The 27,129-nt window shown below is 36.6% G+C and overlaps 1 protein-coding gene across 1 annotated transcript; it reads left to right on the forward strand.

Moving 5' to 3' along the window:
- The first annotated feature begins 3,925 nt into the window (after positions 1 to 3,925).
- On the forward strand, positions 3,926 to 7,532 carry LOC149143258 (putative pectinesterase/pectinesterase inhibitor 51). Its single transcript, XM_089448407.1, has 2 exons — positions 3,926 to 4,160; positions 6,734 to 7,532. The coding sequence occupies exons 1-2, from the start codon at positions 3,941 to 3,943 to the stop codon at positions 7,420 to 7,422; spliced, it is 909 nt and encodes a 302-aa protein (XP_089304533.1). The 5' UTR covers positions 3,926 to 3,940; the 3' UTR covers positions 7,423 to 7,532.
- The last annotated feature ends 19,597 nt before the right edge of the window (positions 7,533 to 27,129 follow it).

Below are 27,129 nucleotides of genomic sequence, written 5' to 3' on the forward strand. Positions count from 1 at the left end.
AAATCATGCTCAAAATTGAATCTAATGACATAAAAATTCCCTATGGGCTAAATTTTCAATTCAAACAGATTTAATAAAACTTTATGATAAAACTTATTAATTCATAACTCCTGTGGGTAGGTTATGAAATTTTATCCTAATTAATTACATAAATATAATAAAATTCATGTGGGATAAAATTTATTATATTTAGTCTAATTAATTACAATTTAATGTCTAAATAATTTTTATGTGATCTAACCAATCATAATATATAATTTTATTTAATTAAAGATGTTGTGGCTATTCTTTAATTAACTAAAATTATATGGATCACTAGACATTATCCATTATAAATTGGATAAACAAAAAATATATAAATATGGAAAACGGAAACAATTACCGCACCAATCAAACTCTTAAAAAGAAATTTCTTATAAAATTATAAACATTTCTTTAACCAGAGTAAAACTCATTAAAAATATATATTTAAAAAAAAAATACAATCTAACCATTCAAAATTATAATAGAAAAAAGGAAAAAAAAGTTATCCCAACTTGGAAAGTGAGACGCAGCTTTAAAACTTTTTTTTAATACTGACCAGCCTGAACGTTAACATTGATTAGGAATTATAATTATAATTTCATTTTACAAAATTACACCTTTTATAAAATTAAATGGAGTTTTTGCAAACGCACACTAATTATGGCAGCTCTGAAAATCACAGTTGTAACATCAAATGCAAGTGAGAGGTGGTTTCATTACATACAATGCATTTCTCCAAGTGGACAAACAACGGAGCGAGTTGCATTTAATACAATGTTTACCTTAAATAATAATAAACAGTGTCATTGTATGTGTCATTAGAACCTTTCAGAATCAGATATGACTGTAGGGTTACGGTTTGGCAAACTTTGATGCCTGGACGCAACAATACCGTGGTTTGTGTGTTTACTATTCTTCTTTAAATACTGGTAAGAGATCAAAAGAAGCTTTTATCTTCATGTTTATAAAACACGAACCTTTTCTCTGTATTCTTTTACCCACCGCGAACCTGTAGTTCTACTAGTTTTCATTTTTAATGAGTTGAAACCGTTGATAAATTAATGAGTTTTCAAATACGATGCACGTCGTCTCTGTTTATTGAACGTCGTGGCAGAGCCAATCACCGTGAAACTTATATACTCTATCTCTAGCAAATTAACAAGTGTTGGATTCACAGGTTCCAAGAATTCATGATACAATAAAAGTACGGTTTGCAATTTCGAGATAATAGTTAGTGTGTCACAATTTCAATGGTCTCTTGCTTTCGTTATATCGATATATATCTAACATATATACACTACGTATACCCACACTCTATGGTTGAAGTTCCTAAACCTTAATTGAAGATCAAACAGTAATTTTGTAACTCGAAGTGCTATCTATGAGAAATACGACAGGTATTAACCAGGAAAAGAAAGTAAGATCATTCTCCTTTCGTTTAAAAAACCACTGAATTCGAATTTTCGAGGGGCGAGAAAACAAATTTCTCGGGGCATGGACTGTGATTTTCGTTATCATAACAACATAATTTTGGTAAGCAGAACACACCAAGGCAGAGATAAATGTTAAGCTCTGATACCAATTGTAAGCTTTTAACAGCGATTCTATATGTGGAATAAAAACTTAAAGAATCGTAAAACTGGAATGAAGGTTTAATTCCCAGTAAAAATAAATTACCTCCAGCGATTGATAACGCTCTTGCTGCAGTCAAAACCTTTCTATTACGCTTCCACAGTCCACTTGCGCTCCAGCTTCAATCCAAGCAAAAAGAAAAGAATACAGAAAGTCTGAAGGCACTTCCAAGCTCTATTCTCTCAGCTAGATGGTGTAAAAACTGAAGGGAATTGAGATACAAGCTTGGGGACCAAACAGATAAATTTATAGCCAAGCTTCCATCAAGCTTCTGATGGCTATGTGTCAGGTGTTCCACAGATCAAGGTAGAGAACTCCAAATGGAGTAATGGACCACTTCAGTAGCTCCCAACAATAAATTTATTAACTGCAGTTGATTTCCTTAATTTAAGAAAATTACTGCAGTTGGTTTCCAGAAATTAAGGAAAGACTGCAGTTTACTTCCATAATTGTAGTCAGCAGTTGTTAAAAAAATTAATGGAGCTTAACATGTCTTCATTGGGCGACATTGTTCAAATGTTGATCAGACACTGCAGCTTGACCGCTACACACCACATAGCGTTGTGGACCAATCCACTCTACACACCACACACTTTCGCTGCCTTAAAAATCCGCATGTAGACAGGCATGAACAACACTCTCCAGATCCATGACACCACTCTGCACCGAAGGCTGCCTTCGATCTGATCTCAGTTACAAACTTCGACACCTTAGCTATAGGCACCACCGAAATTGTAGGAAGATAGTGACACCACGAAAAAACATGCAGGGCACTCCAACACGCCACGCACCATGCAAATGACGTGTTCCTACCTTTCAAACTTTCCCTCTATTCCTGCCTTTCAAACTCTTGCTCTCTGTCACCAGAGATCACATAGTCCACCTTTTAGGACTCGGCGTCACTTAACAAACATCACACAGGGTGCTGATCGCATGCTCTGATACCATGTTAAAATCGAGGGATAGAATATGAGATAAAATCAAGGGGCTCTCCAAGTGAGTCACCTAGAAAATGCTAAAGCACTCAACACACTACATTCATTCAAAGTCTTGTACATATAAAATCATACATTAATTGGATAGTTTGAACCACTCCCTAAATAATAAGATCTTAGACTTAAATAAAAGATCTCAATCCTCACATACAACAACAAACAACCAAATACATTAATATAGAAAAGACTAGATTTCTCCATTAATTTGAACACTTCCCTCGTACTCTTCTCCATAATTGTGCCACATAGTTTTTCCTCGTCCTTCCATCCATCACATACAATATAATAAGATGTCTGTCGAGTGGTATTCCACCTGGTCAATATATAGTCGGTTATCGGACTTGATCAATAAAGAAGAGGCATTACTTTATTGGCGGTCGCATATTCTATATTCACCCGACTAGATGCATATATATATAAAGGCCGCCATCGTCTCTGCCAATTAAATTTATCTTCACATGTACATCGAATTATTACGCCGTAAGGCGTTTCCCTCTGAGATCAACTCCCCTCTCTGCCTACCTGTCATCTTGTAAGCCACAGGATTATATGTTAGACGATTGCAACCATTTCAGCCGTTGATCGGGGCTGCCCAAACGGTTTGGGCGTTTCATCGAATAGTTTCATCCAGGCAGCAGGGTTTGTACCTCGGATCAAACACTTGCCCTCGCGGATCAACGCTTGCCCTCGCTCTGGATTTGGTTTCAGGCTCGCTGTTCTTGGCGGTCTTCGTATTTTTCCTCTGCGTATTTACTCCACTGGAAGATTCGTTAGCTGCATCGGGGGAGACAAGCATTGCTGCTGAGCTGGGGAAGGGACAGAGATGGAGATCCCCAGGACAGATAACGCTTTGACAGAGTGGTTGAATCAGGGGAGGCAGGCCTACCCCTTGAAATCCGTCGATTACTATCCTTGCGCGAAGAAAACTTCTAAACACTCCAACCAGGTTAAGATGGCAGAACTGTAAGTCACTACATTGTTTGATTATATTTAATTTATTATATATAATCAAACAATGGGTTTTTTTGCTGCTTCAAATCTCGCTGGGCAGCCGCTGTGTAACGTAACCTGTTCTTACAGTCATGAGCTTGAACAGCAATGCCCTTAGCATGGTAGATGCTCTGGATACATACGGACAGAATATGGTCCTATGGAGGCCTCCAAAAACAGAGAGATCATCCAATTCCTCTAGTACTGCAGATTATTACCATCATTATAATCAAATTTGGGATGTATTAGAGGTTGATGAATTGGTTCCCGATGTGACTGTGTCCAAGGATGAATCCTCTATGAGTATTCAACAGGCGGTGAACAGTGCACCGGATAAATCTGAGCGGAGATTCGTGATACATATAAAGGCTGGGGTGTATAAGGAGATTGTTAGGGTTCCTCCCAGTAAAAATAATGTTATGTTTGTGGGTGATGGCATGGGGAAGACTGTGATCACGGGGTCTATGCGTGTGCCATCCCTGCCTGGTGTTCCAAGTACATATGGCTCTGCAACTGTTGGTAATGCTCATCACTGTTCCTCTTCCTCTTCATATTAAGTTGGAATTTATTTCTTTGCCTGAGTTTGGTTTTGTTATTGTGTTTGATCATGGTGTGGTTCCTGGCAGATTTGAGATGCCTTGAATTGAAATTGGAAAATCTGCTCTTCCAACATGTTTTGATCATTACACATGGTTCTTGCGGACCACATCCCTCTGTGATTTTTCGGGTCAACCTTAGTCCATATTCTCTCCTCTCTCACCTTTTGTCACTAATTCACCCCAAGAGACATTAAAAGAGCTGTTAGGATCTTGAGCACCGACAAAGAAGTAGATGAGTAAGGTCTGTAAGTTGAATTTGCATTGCCTTTCCCTCTTCATGGTCTCAAAATATCATCCACCCCATCTTCCAATTGAAGGATATTTCTGATAGAAATAATTACAGGAATATTATGATTGGGTGTGCCTTTGTCGAACTCTATGTTATGGGCATGAACGTGTGGCTTTCTCAACATATAGAGAGGAACAAATTCAAAGCTATGGGGCAACCAAGTCTTAGAAGAGATTATGAAACTAGTGACCACATTTTTAGCCTGTGTGCTATTATCAAGGAAGCTGACGTCCCTCATCTAAAGTCCTGTTGCTTTGTGGATTTTCAGAAGGCTTTTGGACTCTGTTCCAAGGGAATTATCGTTCTGGAGACTACGTGAAATTGGCATCTTTGAGTGTCTCATAGTTGCTTTCATGAAATTCCATGGGATATACATTAATGGGTTAGAGCATAACCGAGCGAGTACTTCCACAAGGGAGATGTTTACATTTTACACCATGTTTTGTTTACCTTATTCTTATTTGCAGAGGATCTGATCCTTTTAGCCTCCTCCCCTAGGGACATTCAGAGATAGCTTGATTCCCCTGCCAATGTGATGGTCATAGAATGATGGTGGTGAACCTTAGTGAAACTGAGGTTGTGATTTAAATATCCAAGAGCACCCTAACAAACTTCCACTTCTTCTTCAAAGGAAGCGAGGTGGAGATTACCATTGCTTATACATCTATGGGATCTGATCCATAGCCCTTAGGTTTAGCTTAAGGCATGTCTTTCAACCCAAACTTAGAAAGGGTTATAGGTCTCTCTCCATGCTTGACCGACAATACTTCCATATGCATTTTTAGGACATCTCTTCTGAGATGCATTTTTTGACACAATTAACAGACCTATAGTACTATATGGTGTTGAAATCTTGGGGCCTACCTCGTTACCACCTGACTGCGCGCAGGTTGAGACAGTCCAATTCCTCATGCTACAGTGTATGATTTAGCATAAACAAACAGTTCCATAACCCATTGTACAAACAGTTTGGCATTCATCCCTTTTTCCTTGAGAGCATTTTTGGACTTGTCTTCTTTCTTCACGGGAAACTCCTATCTGGCCCTTTTCCTTTTTTAGATTGCCTCCACAGGCCCCTTTGTCTAGCGAATGTGCTGTTTTTTTAAAGGCGTCTTCAGTTCTTCAAAGAGTGCCTCCCTCCTTTTAGCTATTCTTTAGATGCCCTAGTGACATCCTAGCCCCTGAATGGAGATAAACATGGATATCAAAGAGGACGTCTATCTACAGTAAATTCAGGTCACTTGGATTGAATCCCACAACGGTTTCACAATCAAATGACCTTCTACTATGATCACTTATTGTACAAGTATGATCTAGGAAGCAATTCTCTTTGATACATTTGCAGATTTTTATGGGTCTTCTTGCAGAACCCAAAGGGCTTTAAACGCTTGTTCAATTCTGTGGCCAAGGAATCCACTACCATTGCTTCCAATTCCTTCTGCATGGACATAAAGTGTGCCCTTTCTGCCATGTTGCTAAGAACTACTGGATAAAAATGCCAAACCACAACACTGAGGGCCTGCATGCTGGTTAAACTTAAAAGCCTGAGGAAAGGTAGAGATTTGGCTGACAAGACTTCTTTGGAGACAATCAATTGTGAAAATGACCATCCAATAATGAGAGAGAAATTTTCTACTTGAGTTCAACCCAGATTAATTCCCTTGCAAAGGAATGCTGATCTAGAAAGCATCAACAAAATACAAATGAGAGGAGAAGGAAACAATCAAAATCCAGCAGTGCTTGGAATGCAATCCGTCATTTGCAAGGGAAGCAATAATGCTTTTCTTCAGATTGTAGGTTGCTGAAAAGAAGAGAGCAATAACATTTATTTTTGCAGATTCTGCACTTCTTTCATCCTATTAAAGCAGCAAAAAAAATAATTATCGTTTTACATTTTAAGAATAAGATATTTGGAACCCTTTCATATGATAGGTGTAATGTCTTTCAACATGCATTGGGGTTTGTAAGTTTGAGAAATTTCAATGGGCATATGCTAAAATCGGATCCTCTGTTTATTCTGATAACTAGATAAATATGTGTATGCTATTTCTAAACAAAGACGGAATTTAATACTTACAGTTACCATCGTTCTTTGGTTTTGAACTCTTATCAAAGGAAAATTCAATCAATCCATATTCCTCGATCCCACTAAATCTTGTCTTAGATGTTGAGGATTGCTAATTTATTTGTTTTCACAATTGCAGCTGTAAATGCTGATGGCTTCTTAGCGCGGGATATAACATTCGAAAATGCAGCAGGGCCAGGTAGTCAACAAGCGATAGCCCTAAGAGTAGATAGTGATCACTCTGCCTTCTACAACTGTGCCTTTCTTGGCCACCAGGATACATTGTACACTCATATTCTTCGTCAGTTCTATAGAAACTGCAGAATAGAAGGCACTGTTGACTTCATATTTGGAGACTCGGCAGCCATCTTTGAAAACTGTCTCATTCTGCTGCGTCCTCGTCAAATAAACTCAGACAAAGGATCATCAGATCCTGTCACTGCACAGGGTCGAACAGATCCAGCCGAGCCCACAGGATTTGTTTTCCATAACTGCACTATCAATGGAACTGAAGAATATATGAGGGCTTACTATGCCAACCCAAAAATTTACAAAGGCTATTTGGGTCGGCCATGGAAGATGTACTCCAGAGCAATCTGCATAAATTCATATTTGGGAGAGGCCATTAGCCCTGAGGGATGGATGTCGTGGATAGAGGACTTTGCTCTTAACACACTTTATTATGGGGAATACCAGAATTATGGGCCGGGGGCTAAGGTTTCTGGAAGAACGCCATGGTCTAATCAGATACTTGAGAGAAATGTAGGAATGTATACAGTTGGAAACTTTATACAGGGAGACGAATGGCTGCCAGATACAATCAATTAATCCAAAAACAAAGGTTGGTTACTATGCAATCTTCTAATGCGTGATTTTCTTCTACATTGTTGTTGTTCCCTGATGATGGTGAAGAATTCAACGGGAAGCAATGGGACTAAAAATTCTTAGACAGTTGCAACCCAAAAATCCATGAGCCACATTGTTTCCTTCTATCACTGTTTCATCTGTCTTTGGAGTATTGCAATTTCAATCTGCTATGAAGGAGCCACTTGCTTTTCATTGGAGGAAAATGTTATTTGTACTTGTCTGCAATTTTTACTGCACTATTTTGATCGACATTGATGACCAAAATGGCAGAATAATTTTGTACCTGGTGCAGAGGAAAATTGTTTTGTTACTGGGAAAGTTTCAACGCAGCACTGTTTTGTGATTGGGCGAATCCTCCCGCAGTTATGTTTGAAGCATGGGATAAAACTTTTGGAAAAATGTTATGAACTCTAAAGGTTTGGGTGTCTGTATTTGTTGTTGTTTTTTTTTAAAATCACGAAAATTGGTTGAATGAAAATTATAGGGATTTATTGAACCACCAAACATAATATTGACTCTCAAGTTTTAAGTAGATATCATTCAAGTTCTCAATATGTTCTTAATATAAAAAAAAACATGCAACTTCTTATACAGGCTGAGTGTAAGTGCAGAGCGATTTGGTGAACAGAAGCAAAAACCAGTCTATCGGTCAGCTTTCTGGTAATAGAGGACTCTACGACAACATTACAGCATACTTTTTAAACTAACCAAAAGACTTTTAAAAGGCTTGAAATAAAAACCGGACCTAGAAAGTTATAAAAGTCTGACCTTCCTGGTATAAGATACAAACTATTATTAACACCAGAAATAAAAAGACAACCACAATGAAGAATAATTTAAACATCGTTGGAACTAATAGATTCTAGAACAATATAAGTTTGGATAATACTTTGATCATTTGAAGAACAAGGTACTTAATTTTTAACAGCATGTTATTCTCGACAACGTCATGGCTTATTCTGTGTGACAATTTGCATACACTCTCTTTGATTTTTCCAAGGAGTGATGTTATTCAAAATATATCTCCCTGTGGGTGTCCTTATGCTGCACACAAGCAATGATGCATTTACTTTTTTCAACTTTATGTATGTTTATCATTTCCATCCATATGATTGTCTTCCCATGATTTCTAAGATGTAATTGAGTTTATATCCATCCAATTGTATTATAGGCTCCTAAACCAATGGTAAGATCAGTTATTTTAGATTTGTTGACAGGACTAGATGGACACGTGGGATAAATCTTATATTTATAGTATACTCCTCTTTAACGTTATGAGTTTGTACACATTTTTAACACTTTCTCAGCTCTCAATAAAAATCAGAACATTGTGGAATTCTTTTAGGATCAGAAGCAACGTTAGGGTTGGAAAAAGCATGTAGCACTTATAATGTATCAAACTTAAAATAAGCCAGAAGTCTCCATTTTATCTGGGATTCCTCTTTGTTCATCTCTTGTCTGACACTAAGTTATATAATGTTCTGAAAAGTCTCATTGTGATATCCACTCATACATGCTAGACAGTAAGGCACACCTCTGTGTTGAGATTCAATTCTAGATCCATAATTGTTTTTGACTTTTATTGATTTTTCTTTGTCAAAAATGTAGATTAGCATTGCCTCGAATTGGCCATTTGTTGATGATAAAAAATAAACACCGGTAAAGAAACAAAATTGCATAAAATTTTGACTTCTTTCTTCTACGCTGTTGTTTCTTATGTCATTTGCATAAAATTTTGACTTCTCTCTTCTATGCTATTGTTTTTCATATCATTGCCTTACGGCGTTTCTTTTGCAACATGTGGTGCAAATGCTAGTGTATCTTCTTTTGTGGAAAAAGAAAATGAGTGCAAAAAAATAATGTAATGGGCGACAGGATCCCCATTAAAGCGATTTACCATAATGACGAGCAAAGTACACGCTAATTAATGGCAGCCGATAAGACGAGGGGACAGACGAAGTTTGTAGGTAGCGTTGCCGGATGTTAAAATTTTTTTTTCCTTTCTATTTTATACGAAACAATTCGACCGCACACTTTGCTGGTTCCCCGACTTTATTGGCAGCTTTGTTGTGACGTCTCTTCACTAATCATGGAGCAAATCCCACTTTCATAAATTTGCGGGACCTTTTGGCGAAAAATCGCCCCCAGTTTCAGCAGAGGAAATTCAGAGAATTAAAACACTCCTCATCAAGTTCGGTGTTGTTTGATTTCCTTGTTAAAAGTCTCCAATCAATTTTCTCTGAATTTCAATTTGAACTTGAACTTTATTTAATATTTTATTTTAGCAACATTAATTGCATGCATGTTTTTTCGGGAATGACTCTCCTTTCTATTAGGATGTTTGACTACTCTGAGAAAATTATTCAATCCCCACCGATTATAACTACACTAAGTGATCATGCACAATCCTTGCTTTATTATCCACGCGTTTTTTCTTCATTAAATTCACTTAGGTTTCTCTTGAATAGGCCGAACCTAATCTCTTAAATTTCAGTTCAACTAACACGGCTCCTAATGAAGCTGAACCGATGACCGCGCATTGAAGAAGAAACCATTTAAAAATGGAGTTTCTAATTAGTCGGAGGAATTGTCTCGACGGCCAAAAGTAGCTGGAATTCAAGCAAAAAAATTTCAAAAAATCGGGTAGAGGCAGTGTTTGAATCATGTTTTTGATAATAGAAATGTATTCAGCACACCATCAAAAATATCTAAAACACCTAAAATTTTGAAGTTTAACAATTATAACATAAATTTAGAAAAATCCTTATCGGATTTTCTATAACTTTCCAAACAACTCCTCCACCTCATCAGATTTTCTATAACTTTCCAAACAACTCCTCCACCTCATTAAACTAAACGCTTAAAAAATTATTAACAAAATCATCCACCCATTTCACTTAAATTCTCCACTATCAAAAGATTAGTTTATTTAACCTGGCCCTGCAAGTGGATGTAATAAATTGTTTCCTATGTATCTCAGCGACAGTCCTTTATTTTTATTAATAATTTTTATTATCTATTTAAAAGTGTTTATAATGAATTTATACATAGGTTTTAAAAATAAAAAATCAATATTATACTTTGTTCAAATATTGGTTAAAAATTTGTGCGAATGTATTTTAATTCCATTTAAATATTTTATATGTAATATATATTTTTGAATTTGATTTTTAAAAACCATAATAAAGCTAGTTTTATATTTATTTTTAAGATAAATGTATCAATTGTTTTTGTAGCAAAGAATTTTTTGACATAGATTTAGTGTAATTTGTTAAAAAATTTGTAGGGATTTATTTGAATTACAAGTTTGAATTATAAATTCTCCATAATTTAAGTATTTTTTAGAGTGCTAAATTCATATATATATTCAAAAACTGATTTTAAATAATAAAAAACAAAACTAAAGACTCTATAACATATATAACATATAATATAATAATTAGACAGCAATTTATTTTTTTATAAAAATAAATATCTATAAATTGTTAATAAAAATATTATTCGGAAATAATGATTCTATAAATAATTATAATATTATAATATATTAAAATGTTAAATAGAACAAAAAGTTAATTCTCCAAATTTGTATACTTCCAAAATTTTAATTACGATTTTTTTATTATCAAAATTAATAACTATAAAAAATATTTATTTCGAACATAAGATAGATAGATAGATATATATATATATATATATATATATATATATATATATATATATATAACTAATATTTAGTTTAACATAATTAACTTACGTAGATATTAGTATTACAATAATGTAGGTCTATCTTAACTCTGATCTATCAAGTGTCAAGAGGGATCAATTTGATCGTTGTTGGTGCTTTATATATATATATATATATATATTCAGTGATCATTCATGGCTCAAAAGTAAAGTATAAAGAAGTCTTCACACCTATAAATAGGCTATATTACACATAAGAATAGTATTCATAAAACCATGGGTTGTCGAAACTTGGAGCCCAAAAACCACTAACAGTAAATTGGATTTGTGACCTCAATTTTACCTAAATTACCATAACAATATTGGTTTTTTGTAAGTAAGCATGTCTAAAGTATATTAACTTAGCCAAATTTACAATATGTACATTCATAAGTTTCGTCTTTGCCTTAGAGGGAGGAAACCAAAGATATAAGACATGAATTCTCTGCCCTGGAGGGGGAAAGCGGAGTTAACATTGTTTTTCCAAAAGATAGAACCATAAAATCTACAAGGGAGGGTAAGGCCTCGCGGTGCCTAGACAGTGGACTAATGAGAAATGGTAGTTTCACATTAAGGCAGAGAAAAAAGATCATAAGTCTTTGAATTGGCACTCTTAGTCCGAGCTACAATTGTGTTATTGCATTGGTAATTACCGAAGCAAAATGGTCTTTTGTAGTCCATTGATCAAAAGGAGAAAAAAAACCAACCTCAGTCTGCTGAAGATGTCGTCAGGTAACCCGAGCTGTTGTGGAGCCAAACAAAGGTCGAGCTGGAACCACCATGAGCCTGAGAAGTTCCACGAGCCTACAACATACCTCCTCTGGGATTTCCTCCAGAATGAAGCACTCGTAAGGGCTAGGCTTGGGTGGGGAAGAAGGGGGAGCATTGGGGGCGACTGGAGGTGGGGGAGCTCTATGAGACGGAGGGGGGGAAGATCTTGCAGAAGGGGAGTGCGCAGGAAAATCGAACGGGGAGGAGACATTGGGAGGGTAATCAATGCCCAGGTCCCTACAGGATAGTCACTTCAAGGAGGTAGATGAGTGGCAGAGGAGCCCAGAGAGCTCAACAATCCAATGGGTGGCCTTTTCCTTAATCTATGCCCATTCTTTCAATTGTTGGGCTAGAAGGTATCGTAGTGCCCAAAGGGTCGATCACCCATGGTGTATTTCCTCTTCCTCCATAACCACGACTTTCTTATGGATATTCTCTGAAATGCGTGGTCAAACATGGTGGCAATGGAATCGTCATCCAGGGTGGTGGGGGCTCTCCCTTTGCCTTGTCCATGTATAGGATGATGACCCTACCCTCTTTCCCCATTCATGGTTGGAATACGGGGGCTAGTGGGCGTAGCAGTGAGGCTGGGAAAGGTGGTGTTGGACAGAAGGGAAAGCACCTGGAGAAGGAACAACTTGGAGTGTAGGTTGCTATAGGTTAAGAAGCTTGGAGAAGACGCAAGATGGTCCTCACAAACCGAGGCAATAGGGTGTGTGGAGTAAATATGTTAGGTTGGATCCATGTGACGTCAGAGTCCCTCTATGTTCCAAAGCCCATCAGTCAGAAGGGGTACCCACCATATGGACACCCAAATCCAGGGATACCATAACAATATTTATAAGCATTAGTTTGTTATAATTTTTTAATTTTAATATTGTTTTAAATAATTTAACCTCTATAATTTTATCTTTTATTTTTTAATTTGAATAAGTCAAAATGTCTACATAACATTACAGCATCTCTTCCATAGATAATCCAGATAATCATTGTCCTCATTATTATTGTTATTACTTATATATTATGACTTTTATTTAATCTAATTTATTAATAGAATTATAGTTACCTTCTCTCTTTTTAAATTTAAATTATATTATGTATAATTAAATAGATATATTTATTTCAACTTTCTAATAATTATTTTTCAAAATGTGTTTTAAATGGTATTAACCATTCTAGATCTATCTTAAGCTTAGATCTATCAAGCGTCAAGAGAAATCGAATCTCTCGAGGTGCAAACCTCTTTTTTGAGTGCAAAACTTGAGGAAAGGTTTACACCTCATGATAGTGATCCCTCTCAGTGCTTGATAGAACCAAGATTAAGATGGATCTAAGCTTTTTTTAGTCATGCATGATCACATAAATTTGTTGAACATATGATTATTATGGTCATTTTAAATATGTTAAATATGTCTAATATTAATATGGTCATTTTAATTTTAAATTTGCCCAGTTACCTGAGTTTGTTGAGATGATATAGACTATTAATAACTTGAATGATGAAAAATGATAAAATAAAAAATTTGAATGCAAAGTGACAATGTAACATTATTGAATGATAAAAAAATATGAATAATAATAATGTAGTCAATTACTAATAGTCTTCATTGTGATTAATCTCAAACTATTTTCTTTTATTGTTCTTATTGTCACACCTATTAGTTTTGTTATTTTTTCATATTGACCAGATGAGTAGGGTGGTTAAAACCATAAACCATTCAATTATTTAGCTTGAGGTATTGTAGTAAGCGTCATACCCTGTCTCTGTTTCTAAACAATTTTAATAGTAACTTCCTCCAAGTCATCTTTGTGACTTATGGAGTGTTAAACCCCAAGTAAGTTTCAATGGTAGTTGTTTTCTATTACCTTGTTTGAATGCGAAGTGACTAACAATATTGAACAATGGAAAGTGGGAACAGTAAAAATGTAGTCAATCACAAATAGTTTATAGTTTCAAGAAGAAAATATTTAAGGTAAGTGAACATTTTATCTGAGATGAAAATTCAGGTAATTTATTTATGGTTGAATCACTATAATGTATAAATCAATACATGTCATTAATATTTTTTTGTGCTTATATAGAAATCAATGCATCTTATTAATCTAATTACTTTGAAATTGATGTACAACATACATCTAGTTACATCAAATCAGAAATCGTCATCTACACTAAAATCAATGCATCTAGTGCAAACAATCAAATAGGATTATAAATAACATCTACATTGAAAAAAATGCATTTAGTGCAAGCAATGAAATAGGATTAGAAATCAACTTCTACATTGAAATCAATGCATCTAGTGCAAGCAATCAAATAGGACTAGAAATCAACATCTACCTTGAAATCAATGCATCTAGTGTAAGCAATCCAATAGGATAAAAAATCAAGAACTGCATTGAAATCAATGCATCGAGCGCAATCAATCAAATAGGATTAGGAATCAACATCTACACTAAAATCAATGCATCTATTTCAATTAAAACCAAAATATTCATGGCTTTGTAAATCCAACCCATTTTACCTTTTGTAAAATCCCTACTTCCTCTTCCTCGATGGTTGAGAATGTTCAATATTATATAATACTATATAATATCTATAGCCAATTACAAATAGTTTATAGTCTTAAGAAGAAAACATTTTAGTTAAGTGAACATTTTATTTAGGATGAAAATTTAATATTTTATTTATGGTTTAATTACTGTAAAACAAAAATCAATGCACACTATCAATCTAATTACTTTTAAATTAGTGTACATCATATATCTAGGTATATCAAATCAGAAATCAACATCTACACTAAAATCAATGCATATGTTTCAGTGGAAACCAAAATATTCATGGATTTCTAAATCCAACTTCTTTTACCTTTTGTAAAATCCTTATTTCCTGTTCCTCAATGGTTAATAATGTTAAATATTATATAATACTATGTAATATATGTCTTTGTCTCTATGTGCCTCTTTCTTCTTCCCTCTCTCTCCCCCCACCATCTTTGTGTTTATATCTCTCTCTCTCTCTCTCTCTCTATATATATATATATATATATATATATATATATATATATATATATATATATCCCTCTCTCTCTCTCATCTCTCTCTCTCTCTCCCCCCGCCATCTATATCTATGTACCCCTCCATCTCTCCTTCTTTGTATCTCTATCTCACCCCCCTAAACACACACACTCTATATCTCCATATCTATCTATTTCTCCCTCCCTCCCTTTCTCTGTCTCTCTCTTCTTCCATTTCTACCCCCTCCATCTATAGCTCTATCTCTCTTTGTATCCCCTTCTTTGTCTCTCTATTTCATCCCCTAAACATGCATGCTCTCTCTCCTTATCTATATATCTCTCCCTCCCTCCATTTTCTTCTCCCTCTCTCTTACCCCTCTTTCCTTCTCTCTCTCTTCCATCCTACTCTCCTCTCTCCCTCACTCTCTCTCCATCTCTCCCTTTTCACTCCCTCTCTCTCTCTTTCTCTCTCTCTCTCTCTCTCCACCTTTATCTCTCAATGTATTTCTTCTTCCCTCCCTCTCTCTCCCCCTCCAACGCCATCTCTCTCTTTGTCCCTCTCTCTCTCAAGTTCTCTCTTTCTTTCTCTCTCTTCATTTCTCTCCCACCTCCCTTTATCTCCCCCCCCATCTCTCTGTCCACCCTCCAACCTTGTCTCTCTCTCTCTCTCTCTCTCTCTCTCTCTCTCTCTCTCCCTCTCCCTCTCTCTCTGTATCTCTCTTTTTCCCTCTCTCCCCCCTCCATCCATATGATCAAGAGTTAACACTCTATGTAATAAATCATATATGTAAGGTCTAATTTAATAATACTTATAATGAAGATGATTATTAGTATAATATATTAGAATAATAATATTATATAAAGATATATCATGTTAGAGAAAACAATAGTATGTTAACTTTTCATTATAGATAGACCAATTTCATTTGATCAAATTGGTAGCTTTGTGCCTTACATTTTAAATTACATTACATTTTACATTTGTATATGTTTTAATTTGAATATTAATTAAAACATATGAAGCCAACATTACATTAATAACTAATTTTTTAAAATATTTATGTTAAATGTTTACAAACATTTACATCACTACAACATTGCCTCCATATTGGGCTGTAGAGTGCCTCTTGACCCAATAAACATGTTCATTCAAAACGATTAAAGATGATAGATAAATGTCTTTCAAAATAATCATCCTTACTATTTATTGGTAAAGATTGTATGATTTCTTTCACCTTGTCCTGGGGATGAACCACATTGGTTGGTTCTGTTAAACACACACATGGCAGCAACAGAATATTAAAGATAAGTAGGAGTGTACATATTATTAACAATGATATACATTTATAGTACATGGTGTGACCCTTGGATTCATATTCCAAGTGGTCTCTTGGACTCGCTTTGGCTGTTAAGCTTCCACACCAACCCTTAGAGGATTAGGTGTCCAACATTACCCCCCTTAATCCAAAGGGTTATGTATGAGTCCAAGAAGAGAGTTGTAATACAAAATGTGCGAAAATGCATGGCAGCACTAGTCTGAATGTGCTCTCTGAAATGTTGGTATAAAGGGCAATGGTTTAAGGATGACCACCAACACTGGAACACTTAGTGTAGTTCCCAGAACTCTTCCAAGTCTGGCATGAAGCTTAGGTCTACTACTAGAGGAAGTTCTCCTGATTTTTTGAAGAGGGAAACCTTCAACCATGAAAGGGAGGTCTCAACCCGCATAAAATGGAGAACCTCAACCTTAAAAGGGAGGTCTCAACCTGTGATGGTTTAAGGATTACCACCAACTCTGGAATGCTTAATGCAATTCCTGGAACTCTTCCAAAACTGGAAAGAAGCTGAAGTCTTCTACTAGAGGAAGTGTCCCCAATTGTTTGAAGAGGTATCACCAATTGAAGGCATGCTCAAGGGGCATATTTGTCTCTAGCTACAACTCTGAATTTGATATGGCAGGTTGTGGCTCAAGCTTGCTTGATGTGGATTTGAAGCTTGTAGATGACCATCATTCCCCCCCTGTCAGACACAAGGTGAGATAATGGAGAAAACTCAATTGCAAGACTATTCAATACTCTAGAACAAGTTCTGACATATGACTAGAATATCTTCTTGGCTGTTGATGCCCATTGCCAAGAAGCGATCCATCCAAGATGAATCTCTGTTCTTGTAGGAGGTTTGTTTCTGAAGCATCTGTTTGAAGAATGACTGGTTTTATGACAGTGCTTACATGGACGAAGATCAAAACAATGATCTTTCATATGGCCAACTTGGTCATAGTGATGGCATTTCAAAATCTGTTGTTGTTGCTGTTGCTATGGAGGAGGGGAAAAATCTGTAACAGTTGAAGGTGAACTGTCATGAAGTAATCCAACACTCTGAAATTGGATGGGCTTTCAGTAATCTGGAATATGAAAGGACACGTCCTTGTTATATCCAATACCATTTCTATGCTTGTTTTGGACAAGCTCTTCCCAAGGTCTAATGATGGGCTTGCGAAGTGCAAACTAAACTTCTGCATCTGCATGTAACTTTGTTGCTTTATTGGGCACTAGATCTGAATCAATTTCAACAATATTTACTTGCTGCTTATGGGAGTCTGTTTCATTGTTTTGAACAGAAACAAGTTTAGAATGATGAATCCATTGTTGTAATTCTTCCTGCTGTGGTTGAGATTCAAGCTGCAAAAAAGCAATGTTTTCTTGTGCACGTTGTAAAGATGTTTGAATATCTCTGAGAGTGTCTTTGCTGAGTTTAATTGTGCTTCCACCGGTAGATAATATTAGAGTGCTTAATAACTATTAAACCATGAATTTTCTCCATTATTCAAACAATCAAATCAATAAATGACAAAAAATGCACTTGTAGAAACAATAATGGTTTTAGAAAATTAATTTTCCAAATTTTCAACACGAATTAATTTGCACTGATGTCTGCTCATGTTCTCACTTCACAATGTCTTGTGCCTCAATTTCTACACAGCAAGCCCGATATTGTTGCCTTAACAGAATGTCCAGCTTGACAGGTTTGCAGCCCACAAGCTCTTCTGATCTAGATGAAGTCTTCAAGGGTCCTTACATGAGTTGGTGCATGACACATTCACTATTGAAAACTTCTTCCTTCCTTGAGTCAAAAATGCTTTCTTCCTACAGAGATGCATAAGTTTGATTCTCCTTCAAGACTCAGATTCTTTTCCACGGGTCGGTTTACTGTCTCACTATTTTTGGATAGGACTGTATATTTATATACTCAGAATTTACCACCGTATTACTTGCTCCAAGATGATATCATGAAGGAGGGTGATAGATTAATTGAGAACTCAATCTTGCTCAGAATTTCGGCTATTTTTTTGAAGGTGACAGTGGCCAGACTTTAGGGCTTCCAATTTATATTTTATGCTTAGAATTTTGAGGGAGATCAACTCCTTTCCATAGTGAAAATGTATTTGTAAAATCTTCAAACTACTCACTCCTTTCAGGACTGATATAATCATAAATTTGGATTATTGTTGTAGCACATAAATGATCTTTAAATGATGATTTCAGATCTTATATAGAAACCTTACACTTTCGCTCTCTTCTCTAGGTAGCTCGGCCTTCATTGGTGTAATATACCTGCTTTGAAAAAACTTAATTTCTCATACTAAATTTCTGAGTTTGTGCTATGGTTTCAGTGTAGCATTTCATTAAACAACTTGATTGTGTATTGCTGTAGGTGTTTTCTCACAATTCCAACTTAGAAAATACATGCAATAATGACATGTACCTAGAATGAAGCTACCAAAATTTCAAGCTGATATATTTCAAGCACAGAGTTTTACATAGGACTGATATATGTAATTTCTGTCATAGAAAGAGAGAAAATAGGCAACTTCCTCTTAGTATTTACTGTGCAAATAGAATGGAGACAATTAGAGTAGAGGAACTTGGGTACAATAGACAATTCAATGTAGTTTTTTTGTTCTTCAATGGCATATAAGTTTGGAATTTGCTCCTCTCTGTACAGCACCTCAAAACGTCCCAACATAAATCAATATAAAGGTACCAACAGTTGTCATAGACACCATAAGGTGGTTGTATCACCTTCCAGCTCACCAATAAAGGCTCGGACTCCACACAGTCAGCAATATGAGCCTCTCCAAGATGATATACAGCCTCATGCAGTGGGGGATAGTGGCAGCCTTCGAATAGCAGTTAACTCGTTCCACCTTAACTGTGACTCAACCCAGAAATTATGCAGCTCTCATCCAGCATTAACAGTGAGGGATTTCGACCCTATTTCTCCTTGGAATCATGCCCAGCAATTAAAACTTCTTCCTGTATCTACATTCAACCTCCCACAGTCACAAATTTGTCAAGATATGGCCCTCTGTAGATTCAGTCACGCAAGCCTCTACCATTCTAATTCTTTAAAGAGATCTGAACTAGCCCCACCATAAAATATGCAGCTTGCTCAATAATTTGTGGGTCCTATGAAGCTGGAGTATTTACTGATATTAATTTGCCTTGGACTCTTCATTCTCCATGAAGCCTTCAGTTTGTCATAGGAAATAGGAAAATGAAGTATAAGAATATAAAACAATTGATAAGCTTGAATACCTCAATACTTCGCAAAAAAACAGTTCTCCTTTGAAGCTCTACGGTGAATGTTTTGTAGACATTTTTGAGGCACTGTGACTTCAGTATTGTCTGTTGTCTTGTAATTGCAAGTCTAGATTTTAAAAAGGATCAATTCTATAGTCGTTTGTTGCTTGAGGCCGAAAGACGAGAATTAAGATCCATTACCAGTTCCAGCAAGAGCAGCGTTATACTATCTCTACAAATTGCGTTATACCAGGAGCAACGTTCATAACTTCGTGAGCTTTCAAGCTTCAAAACGGGGTCTCGACTTCCACATATACTCCAAGAACGTACACACCAGACTATTAAAAGTAGAAATCATAGAATGCTTTGTCCATTGCAGGGATTCATGGCAGGATTGGGAGTTATAAATCTGACCGCAGAAAAGGCTAAGCATTTTATATGCAGGTATTGAGTAGTGACAGAAGCAGAGAAGGGAGCACTGCAGAAACGTTCAAGTCAATGAATACACTGTCAGACCAGTGGAAGCGTCAGCATTAGAGCTGCCAGGATTAGCTAGAATGGCACAAAACCGATAAGGCGAAGTGCTCAGATCTACAAAGGCCACAAAACAATGGCTCAAATTTGAGCAGGGCAAGAGAACGCCCACTCTGATACCATGTTAATCACACACATGGAAGCAACAAAATATTAAAGATAAGCAAGAGAGTACATATTATTAACAATGATATACATTTATAGTACATGGTGTGACCCTTGGATTCATATTCCAAGAGGTCTCTTGGACTCCCTTTGGTTGTTAAGCTTCCACACCAACCCTTAGAGGATTAGGTGTTCAATAGGTTCGAAACGTCTTAGACCAAATCCTAATGATGTGATTATTCCGAAAGACATTTATCTACAATATGGATCACAAAAGTCTCAGATCTAAGATTAAAGATGATATCCAATTATAAGCTTATCGTTATGATTCATAACAATTATTAAGGATCTCACACTAGATTGATGATCCATATTGGACAAGGGGATCTCCTTTATGCTTGGATTATATTTCTTGGTTCTTCATATGCTACCATTAGTTATGCATATATATTCTCCTCATCTAAGAGAATAAAATTGTGTGGCAAGCCACCAACTTATTTACTGAGGTCCTTGGTTTTTTCTTCTTCTACTGTTGGAGAAACTATAAACTCCACTCTAAAAATTCCCTTAAATGGGAGCTTGAACTTGGCCTCAAATGTTTTTAGAGCTTATCTGGTCACTTCTTGTGCATTTTGAGATTTTTCAATATTTAGGGCCACCATAGTCTTAATTGTTCACATTTTTTAGACCATTAGTTGATAGAATTTTGTTTCCTTTGTGATTGAGTATATTGAGTATACCATGTCTTTATCTCAATATTAGATCTCCTTCATGATCAACTCTAGACACAACTTCTATTTTATCGTTGCCACTTTGGTTTCTAATGTTTCCATATGCCTCTTACCTTTCTTAGAGCACAAGCAATGATATCGCTACTCTATTTTAACCACCTCATCCCACATTTACCCCCTTTCATCAGTTTTCCTATGGTAAACATGAGATGAGGGTCACTATGATAATACTAAACCTTCCATATGACCTTATGGAAATGGAGTCGCTAACTTAAGACCTTACTGAATTCCCTCAGGTGTTATAGGACCTACAGGAGCTAGGAGCTAGCCAACCCCTCCAGGTGTCCAACCCATTAACTAACTCTCTTTTTCACTTACCTAGAGCCTCATTCGATCCCTTGACAAGGCCTTCAAGTGACTGTACTCTTCCAGTCGCTCCCATAAGCTTGCTTCCCAATGGATGTGGACTTTTCCAACCAGTTCTATGCCAATAGCCTCCAATTCTGAGCCACTTTTTTAGGGTTAGGAGTTAAACCTTTACCCAAAACTCAGTGAAACTTCCAGAAATGATAAATAACATGAAAACAAAGCTTCTAATCCAAAAACTTGAAAAGGGACATGACTTGACCCCTCCCAACCAGGACAGGAATTCCATCAAACACATGGTAAACATGCAAGCTACAGGTCATGAATGCATATCTGAACATAGGGATATGAAACTTATATGAGGTTTAACAAGAAGGATCAATGCCTTCTCATAATAGTTTTCATAGAACCAATTAGGTCATGCATTCATTAACCATACATTCATTAATTAAAATGTGATAAGAGCCATACTTAGATATGCCATATAACCATGCTTATAATTAGCATATAATCAGATAAATAACAATGATAGAACAACCATTAAAGCCACATAATAACAAGTATAATTATTCATCAAAGACAAGAGAAAGTTAGCTCTTATTAACCATATAAAAAATACAACAAAGTCAAGGACTCCCACATACCACCCGACCATAGATTGGCTAAACCAAATATTTCTTTCAGCCAATCACAGTCATGCCATATTCCAAGCATGAATGTGGGATCTCATTGAATAAACCAATCCATAAAATCCAAAGGAATCCAGAGGTTAAACCACCTCCACCCTCACCATACTGTGAACTCACCTAAATTGGTCCTGAGATCACAAAACCAAACCGAGCTTGGTTGCCTCATACTTCACCATACCTTCAGAAATTTTCTTATCTCCACCCACCCATTAAGGCCTTCCTAGAGAAAACCATCTCCACCCCAAACCCTTGGGATTTTCCTTAGACAACCTCACCTTGATCCAAAACCTTCTGGCAACCCAAATCTCAACCAAGAAAGAATCCCATCACACCATGACTATCTGAAAATGGAAAGGAAAAGCTAAAACCATTGTCAAAACCTAGCAAAACCCATGCCCATGACAACAAAGAAACCAAATACACACATGCATATACCATGCATGCCAAACCAGCTAGGAAATCATACATGCAACCTGTTACCTGCAAGTATTCTCGCTGAAGCTTCTTGATCCAACCTTTCCTTGCTTGATCCTTACTTTCCTTGTCCTTTCATTTCTTGTTTTCTTTCCTTCTCGTCTTGGTTCTCTTATCCTCTCTGAAATCAAATCTGAAACTGAACTGATAAAAAAAATGCCCCAAACTGATGCTATCATGTCTTTTTATTATTGATGTCTCTAATTTCTTCATTTTCTCCTACTTTCCTTTATTTTCATAATTAACATTACCAATAATTCCTTTTTCCCTTTTAAAAGCCTTTGCCAATTTCCCCTTAGCCATAATACACAACAAGTGATGCCCATTAAGATATTTTTCCCAACATCCAGCTTGGAATAAGTGTTCCATGACCTTGGTCTTATTTTTCCTTTATTAACTTTATTACATGAACTTTTAACCCAAGGCTATTATAGACCCCTCCCCCTTAGGGTAACGTCTTCCTTGGTGTTCTATGACACCTACAACTAGCAAAACCGGTATAAAAAAACATACTTCCCATGGAGATTTATAACCCAGCATGTTGCAGTATTTACAATGAACGATCTGTTCAAAAGAAAAACCATCATGATAATCATGACAACATGACAACCATATCGCTTATTAGAGCTTTATAACACAACTCGTTGTGGTATTTATAATAGAAATAATACATAAATATGTACAAATACCAAAAACTCATTTTCCTCCATCGGAAAATGATGAAGGATACATATCCCTAATTTGATCAACCATCTCCCATGTAGCTTCATTGGGCCCAAAGTTCTTCCATTGCACTTTAACCTGCTTGATTGATCTGTTTCAGAGCATGAGTTATTTCTATCGCAATATGCATTGAGGTTCCAGTTGGAATTCTCCTTATGGTTCCACTTGCAATACATACCAATCAATAACATGATCAACATCCTTTACATATCTCTTAAGTAATGAAACATGGAAAACATCATGGAATTTCATTGTCGAAGGAAGTGCAAGTCTATAGGCCATTGGTCCAATCCTCTCAAGGGTCTCGAAAGGCTCGAAATACCATGGTGCCAACTTAGCACATGAACCAATCCTCAAGGAGCTCTTCTTGGGCTTGATGCAAAAACACACATGCTATCCAACCAGAAACTCCTTAAATGCCTTGTGCTGGTCTGCATAACGCTTCTGTTGGTCTTGTGCTACCTTTAGATTCTTTCTTATAACCTACATTTCCTGTTCCATTTCTGCCAACATATCTAGTCCAATAAGTACCTTGTTCACTGGATCACTCTAGTTGATGGTAGTGTTACAACTATTCCCATATAATGCCTCAAATGGACTCATCCTCAATGACTCTTGATAACCATTTTTGTAGGAAAACTCAACCAATGGAAGGCACTCCTCCCATCTCATTTCTTGATGCATGACATACATCCTTAGCATATCCTCCAAAATCCTGTTAACCCTCTATGTTTGTCAATGTTGAAAATGCAACAAGAAAAACCCTGATTTAATTTTCTCTTCAATTAAATTAATAATAAAATTGTAATTCCACATCACAAGACAACTTGTACGAGTTAACTAAGTTAATTTGACTTATTTGGCTCAGTTAATTCAAGTTGAAGGTATAACTAGAGTCATCTAGAGTATCTCCTACATTATAGGATCCCTAGTTGACTTTATTTTGAGTTATAATTAATTAATTTAGTTTAACTTTGTTAAAGTCAGTTAAACTAGTTCCAACTGGTGGATGAACTATTAGGAGGCCTAACATGGGGTGTTGCTTCATGTGTTCAACTAGTTAACTGATAATTCAACCATAAATAACTCATGCATGTTAGATCTGAGAGTTACCCAGTTGAGATTGGAGTTCAAGGGTAGTGTACTACAAGTTGTATAATTATTTGAGTTGTATAGATGGTGCATGCAGTCAGAGGAAGAGCCTAAAGGAAATGCGCAATCCAATGGAGGAAAATTCCTATTAAATAGGGGCCTAATTCCTCATTGAATAATGCAAGGAATTAGGATCTTGGAAGGCTAGGAAATTGGCTAAGTGTTTTCTAGAGTCATCCTAGGAAGTAGTGATACAAGTAGAGATAGTGCAGAGGTTGCTCGAGCTTAAGCAAAACATTGTAATCTTCTCATATTTTCTGACTATTGTAATATATAAATAGTAGGGGTTTTTAGTTGTGGATTTACCTAGGAAATCATTGTGTAATGTGTTGATTGAATTGTTTCTCTTGTATGCTTCGTGATTTCTCAATTGATTAATTATTTCCATTGATGAGTAGAGTATATTCAAGTCTTTTGTTTTAGCAAATAATGTAAGCAGTTTGAATCTATAAGGAATTTCTACATGGTGTCAAAGCTGCAATCACACTAGAAGAGAATAATACCAGTTTGTCTTTACCGGTGATATCGAATTTACAAGATCATTCTTCAGAGCCAGCATGATGTCATTCTATGGATTGAGACTCAAGTATGCCCTTGAGGGTAGATCAAATTATATTGCTTGGAAGGAAGGGCTGGAGGCAGTTTTGGAAGACAAAGGGTTGATGGAAGTCATAGACAATGGTATTCCTAAGCCTCCAACAACCAATGCTCAAGGTCAGGCAGAGTGGAAGAAATTTGTGGCAAAGGCATACTAGAAGGAGTTCAACATCATATTGTCTCGAATATCCACAAGAAGGATACTCCATATGTAATGTGGCAAACTTTGATAGACTTAAGTATAGGGGGTTTTACGCAGTGCATTATATTAGATATCATTTTTGGGATTCAACTGTGTTAAGTAAGTCATTCACGTATGACCATTTCCATGAGAGGTAGTCGTAAGTGACTAATTTCTCATGATTTGAATAGTTCACTTAACACTCATTGCATCGGGTGATGCTCACAGGGGTGAAGAAGTGGGATTGAAATTGGTGAAATAAATCACATAGCGTCAATCATCACTTCCGGGGCTTGCACCTAGTAACCAGGACTTCCCGGGAGGTCACCCATCCTGGATTTCCTCTGGCTCAAGCGCGCTTAACTGTGGAGTTTTTCCCCACAATCAAGCCCACTTAGTTTGCTACCCCATTTGCAAAACCTTAGCAAGTATTGTGCCTCATGAACCATTCAAGTAGAGATCCCTTCACTCTTTTTGAATTTAAGTATAGGGGGTTTTACGCAGTGCATTATATTAGATATCATTTTTAGGATTCAACTACGTTAAGTAAGTCATTCATGTATGACCATTTCCATGAGAGGTAGTCGTAAGTGACTAATTTCTCATGATTTTGAATAGTTCACTTAGCACTCATTGCATCGGGTGATGCTCACAGGGGTGAAGAAGTGTGATTGAAACTGGTGAAATAAATCACATAGCGTCAATCATCTCTTCCGGGGCTTGCACCCGGTAACCAGGACTTCCTGGGAGGTCACCCATCCCGGATCTCCTCTGGCTCAAGCGCGCTTAACTGTGGAGTTTTTCCCCACAATCAAGCCCACTTAGCTTGCTACCCCATTTGCAAAACCTTAGCAAGTATTGTGCCTCATGAACCATTCAAGTAGAGATCCCTTCACTCTTTTTGAATTTAAGTATATGGGGTTTTACGCAGTGCATTATATTAGATATCATTTTTGGGATTCAACTGAGTTAAGTAAGTCATTCACGTATGACCATTTCCATGAGAGGTTGTCGTAAGTGACTAATTTCTCATGATTTGAATAGTTCACTTAGCACTCATTGCATCGGGTGATGCTCACAGGGGTGAAGAAGTGGGATTGAAACTGGTGAAATAAATCACATAGCGTCAATCATCACTTCCGGGGCTTGCACCCGGTAACCAGGACTTCCCGGGAGGTCACCCATCCCGGATCTCCTCTGGCTCAAGCGCGCTTAACTGTGGAGTTTTTCCCCACAATCAAACCCACTTAGCTTGCTACCCCATTTGCAAAACCTTAGCAAGTATTGTGCCTCATGAACCATTCAAGTAGAGATCCCTTCACTCTTTTTGAATTTAAGTATAGGGGGTTTTACGCAGTGCATTATATTAGATATCATTTTTGGGATTCAACTGCGTTAAGTAAGTCATTCACGTATGACCATTTCCATGAGAGGTAGTCGTAAGTGACTAATTTCTCATGATTTGAATAGTTCACTTAGCACTCATTGTATCGGGTGATGCTCACAGGGGTGAAGAAGTGGGATTGAAACTAGTGAAATAAATCACATAGCGTCAATCATCACTTCCGGGGCTTGCACCCGGTAACCAGGACTTCCCGGGAGGTCACCCATCATGTTTGATAGACTTGTTTCATAATAGCAGTGACCACATGAAGTTGGCACTGAAGGAAAAGATTTAGAAGATCAAGATGGAGAAGGGCGACAAAATACCACAGTACTTGAGTGGGTTTACCCAATTTCAAGATGAGCTTAGGAGTGTTGGTATTACAATTGCTGAAGATGACATGGTAAACCTAGAAATTTTATGCTTTCCCAAGAGATGGCACAACTACCAAGATTTAGTAAATGGGAGGGAGAATCTACCGAAGTGGTAGCAATTGTGGTCTGACTTGGTGAAAAAAGAGAATAAAGTGGGACAACCAAGATGGGACCTCATCCAAATAAATGGAAGAGGAATTTGCATTAGTTAGCAAAGGAAATAAAGCCAAGGGAAAGAAGTCCCAACGCAAGGAGGGAAAGAAGAAA

This window comes from Pinus tabuliformis, chromosome X, assembly GCF_031772625.1.
Source record: "Pinus tabuliformis cultivar Carrire ecotype Pingquan chromosome X, CPIR1, whole genome shotgun sequence".
NCBI classification, from domain to species: Eukaryota; Viridiplantae; Streptophyta; class Pinopsida; order Pinales; family Pinaceae; genus Pinus; species Pinus tabuliformis.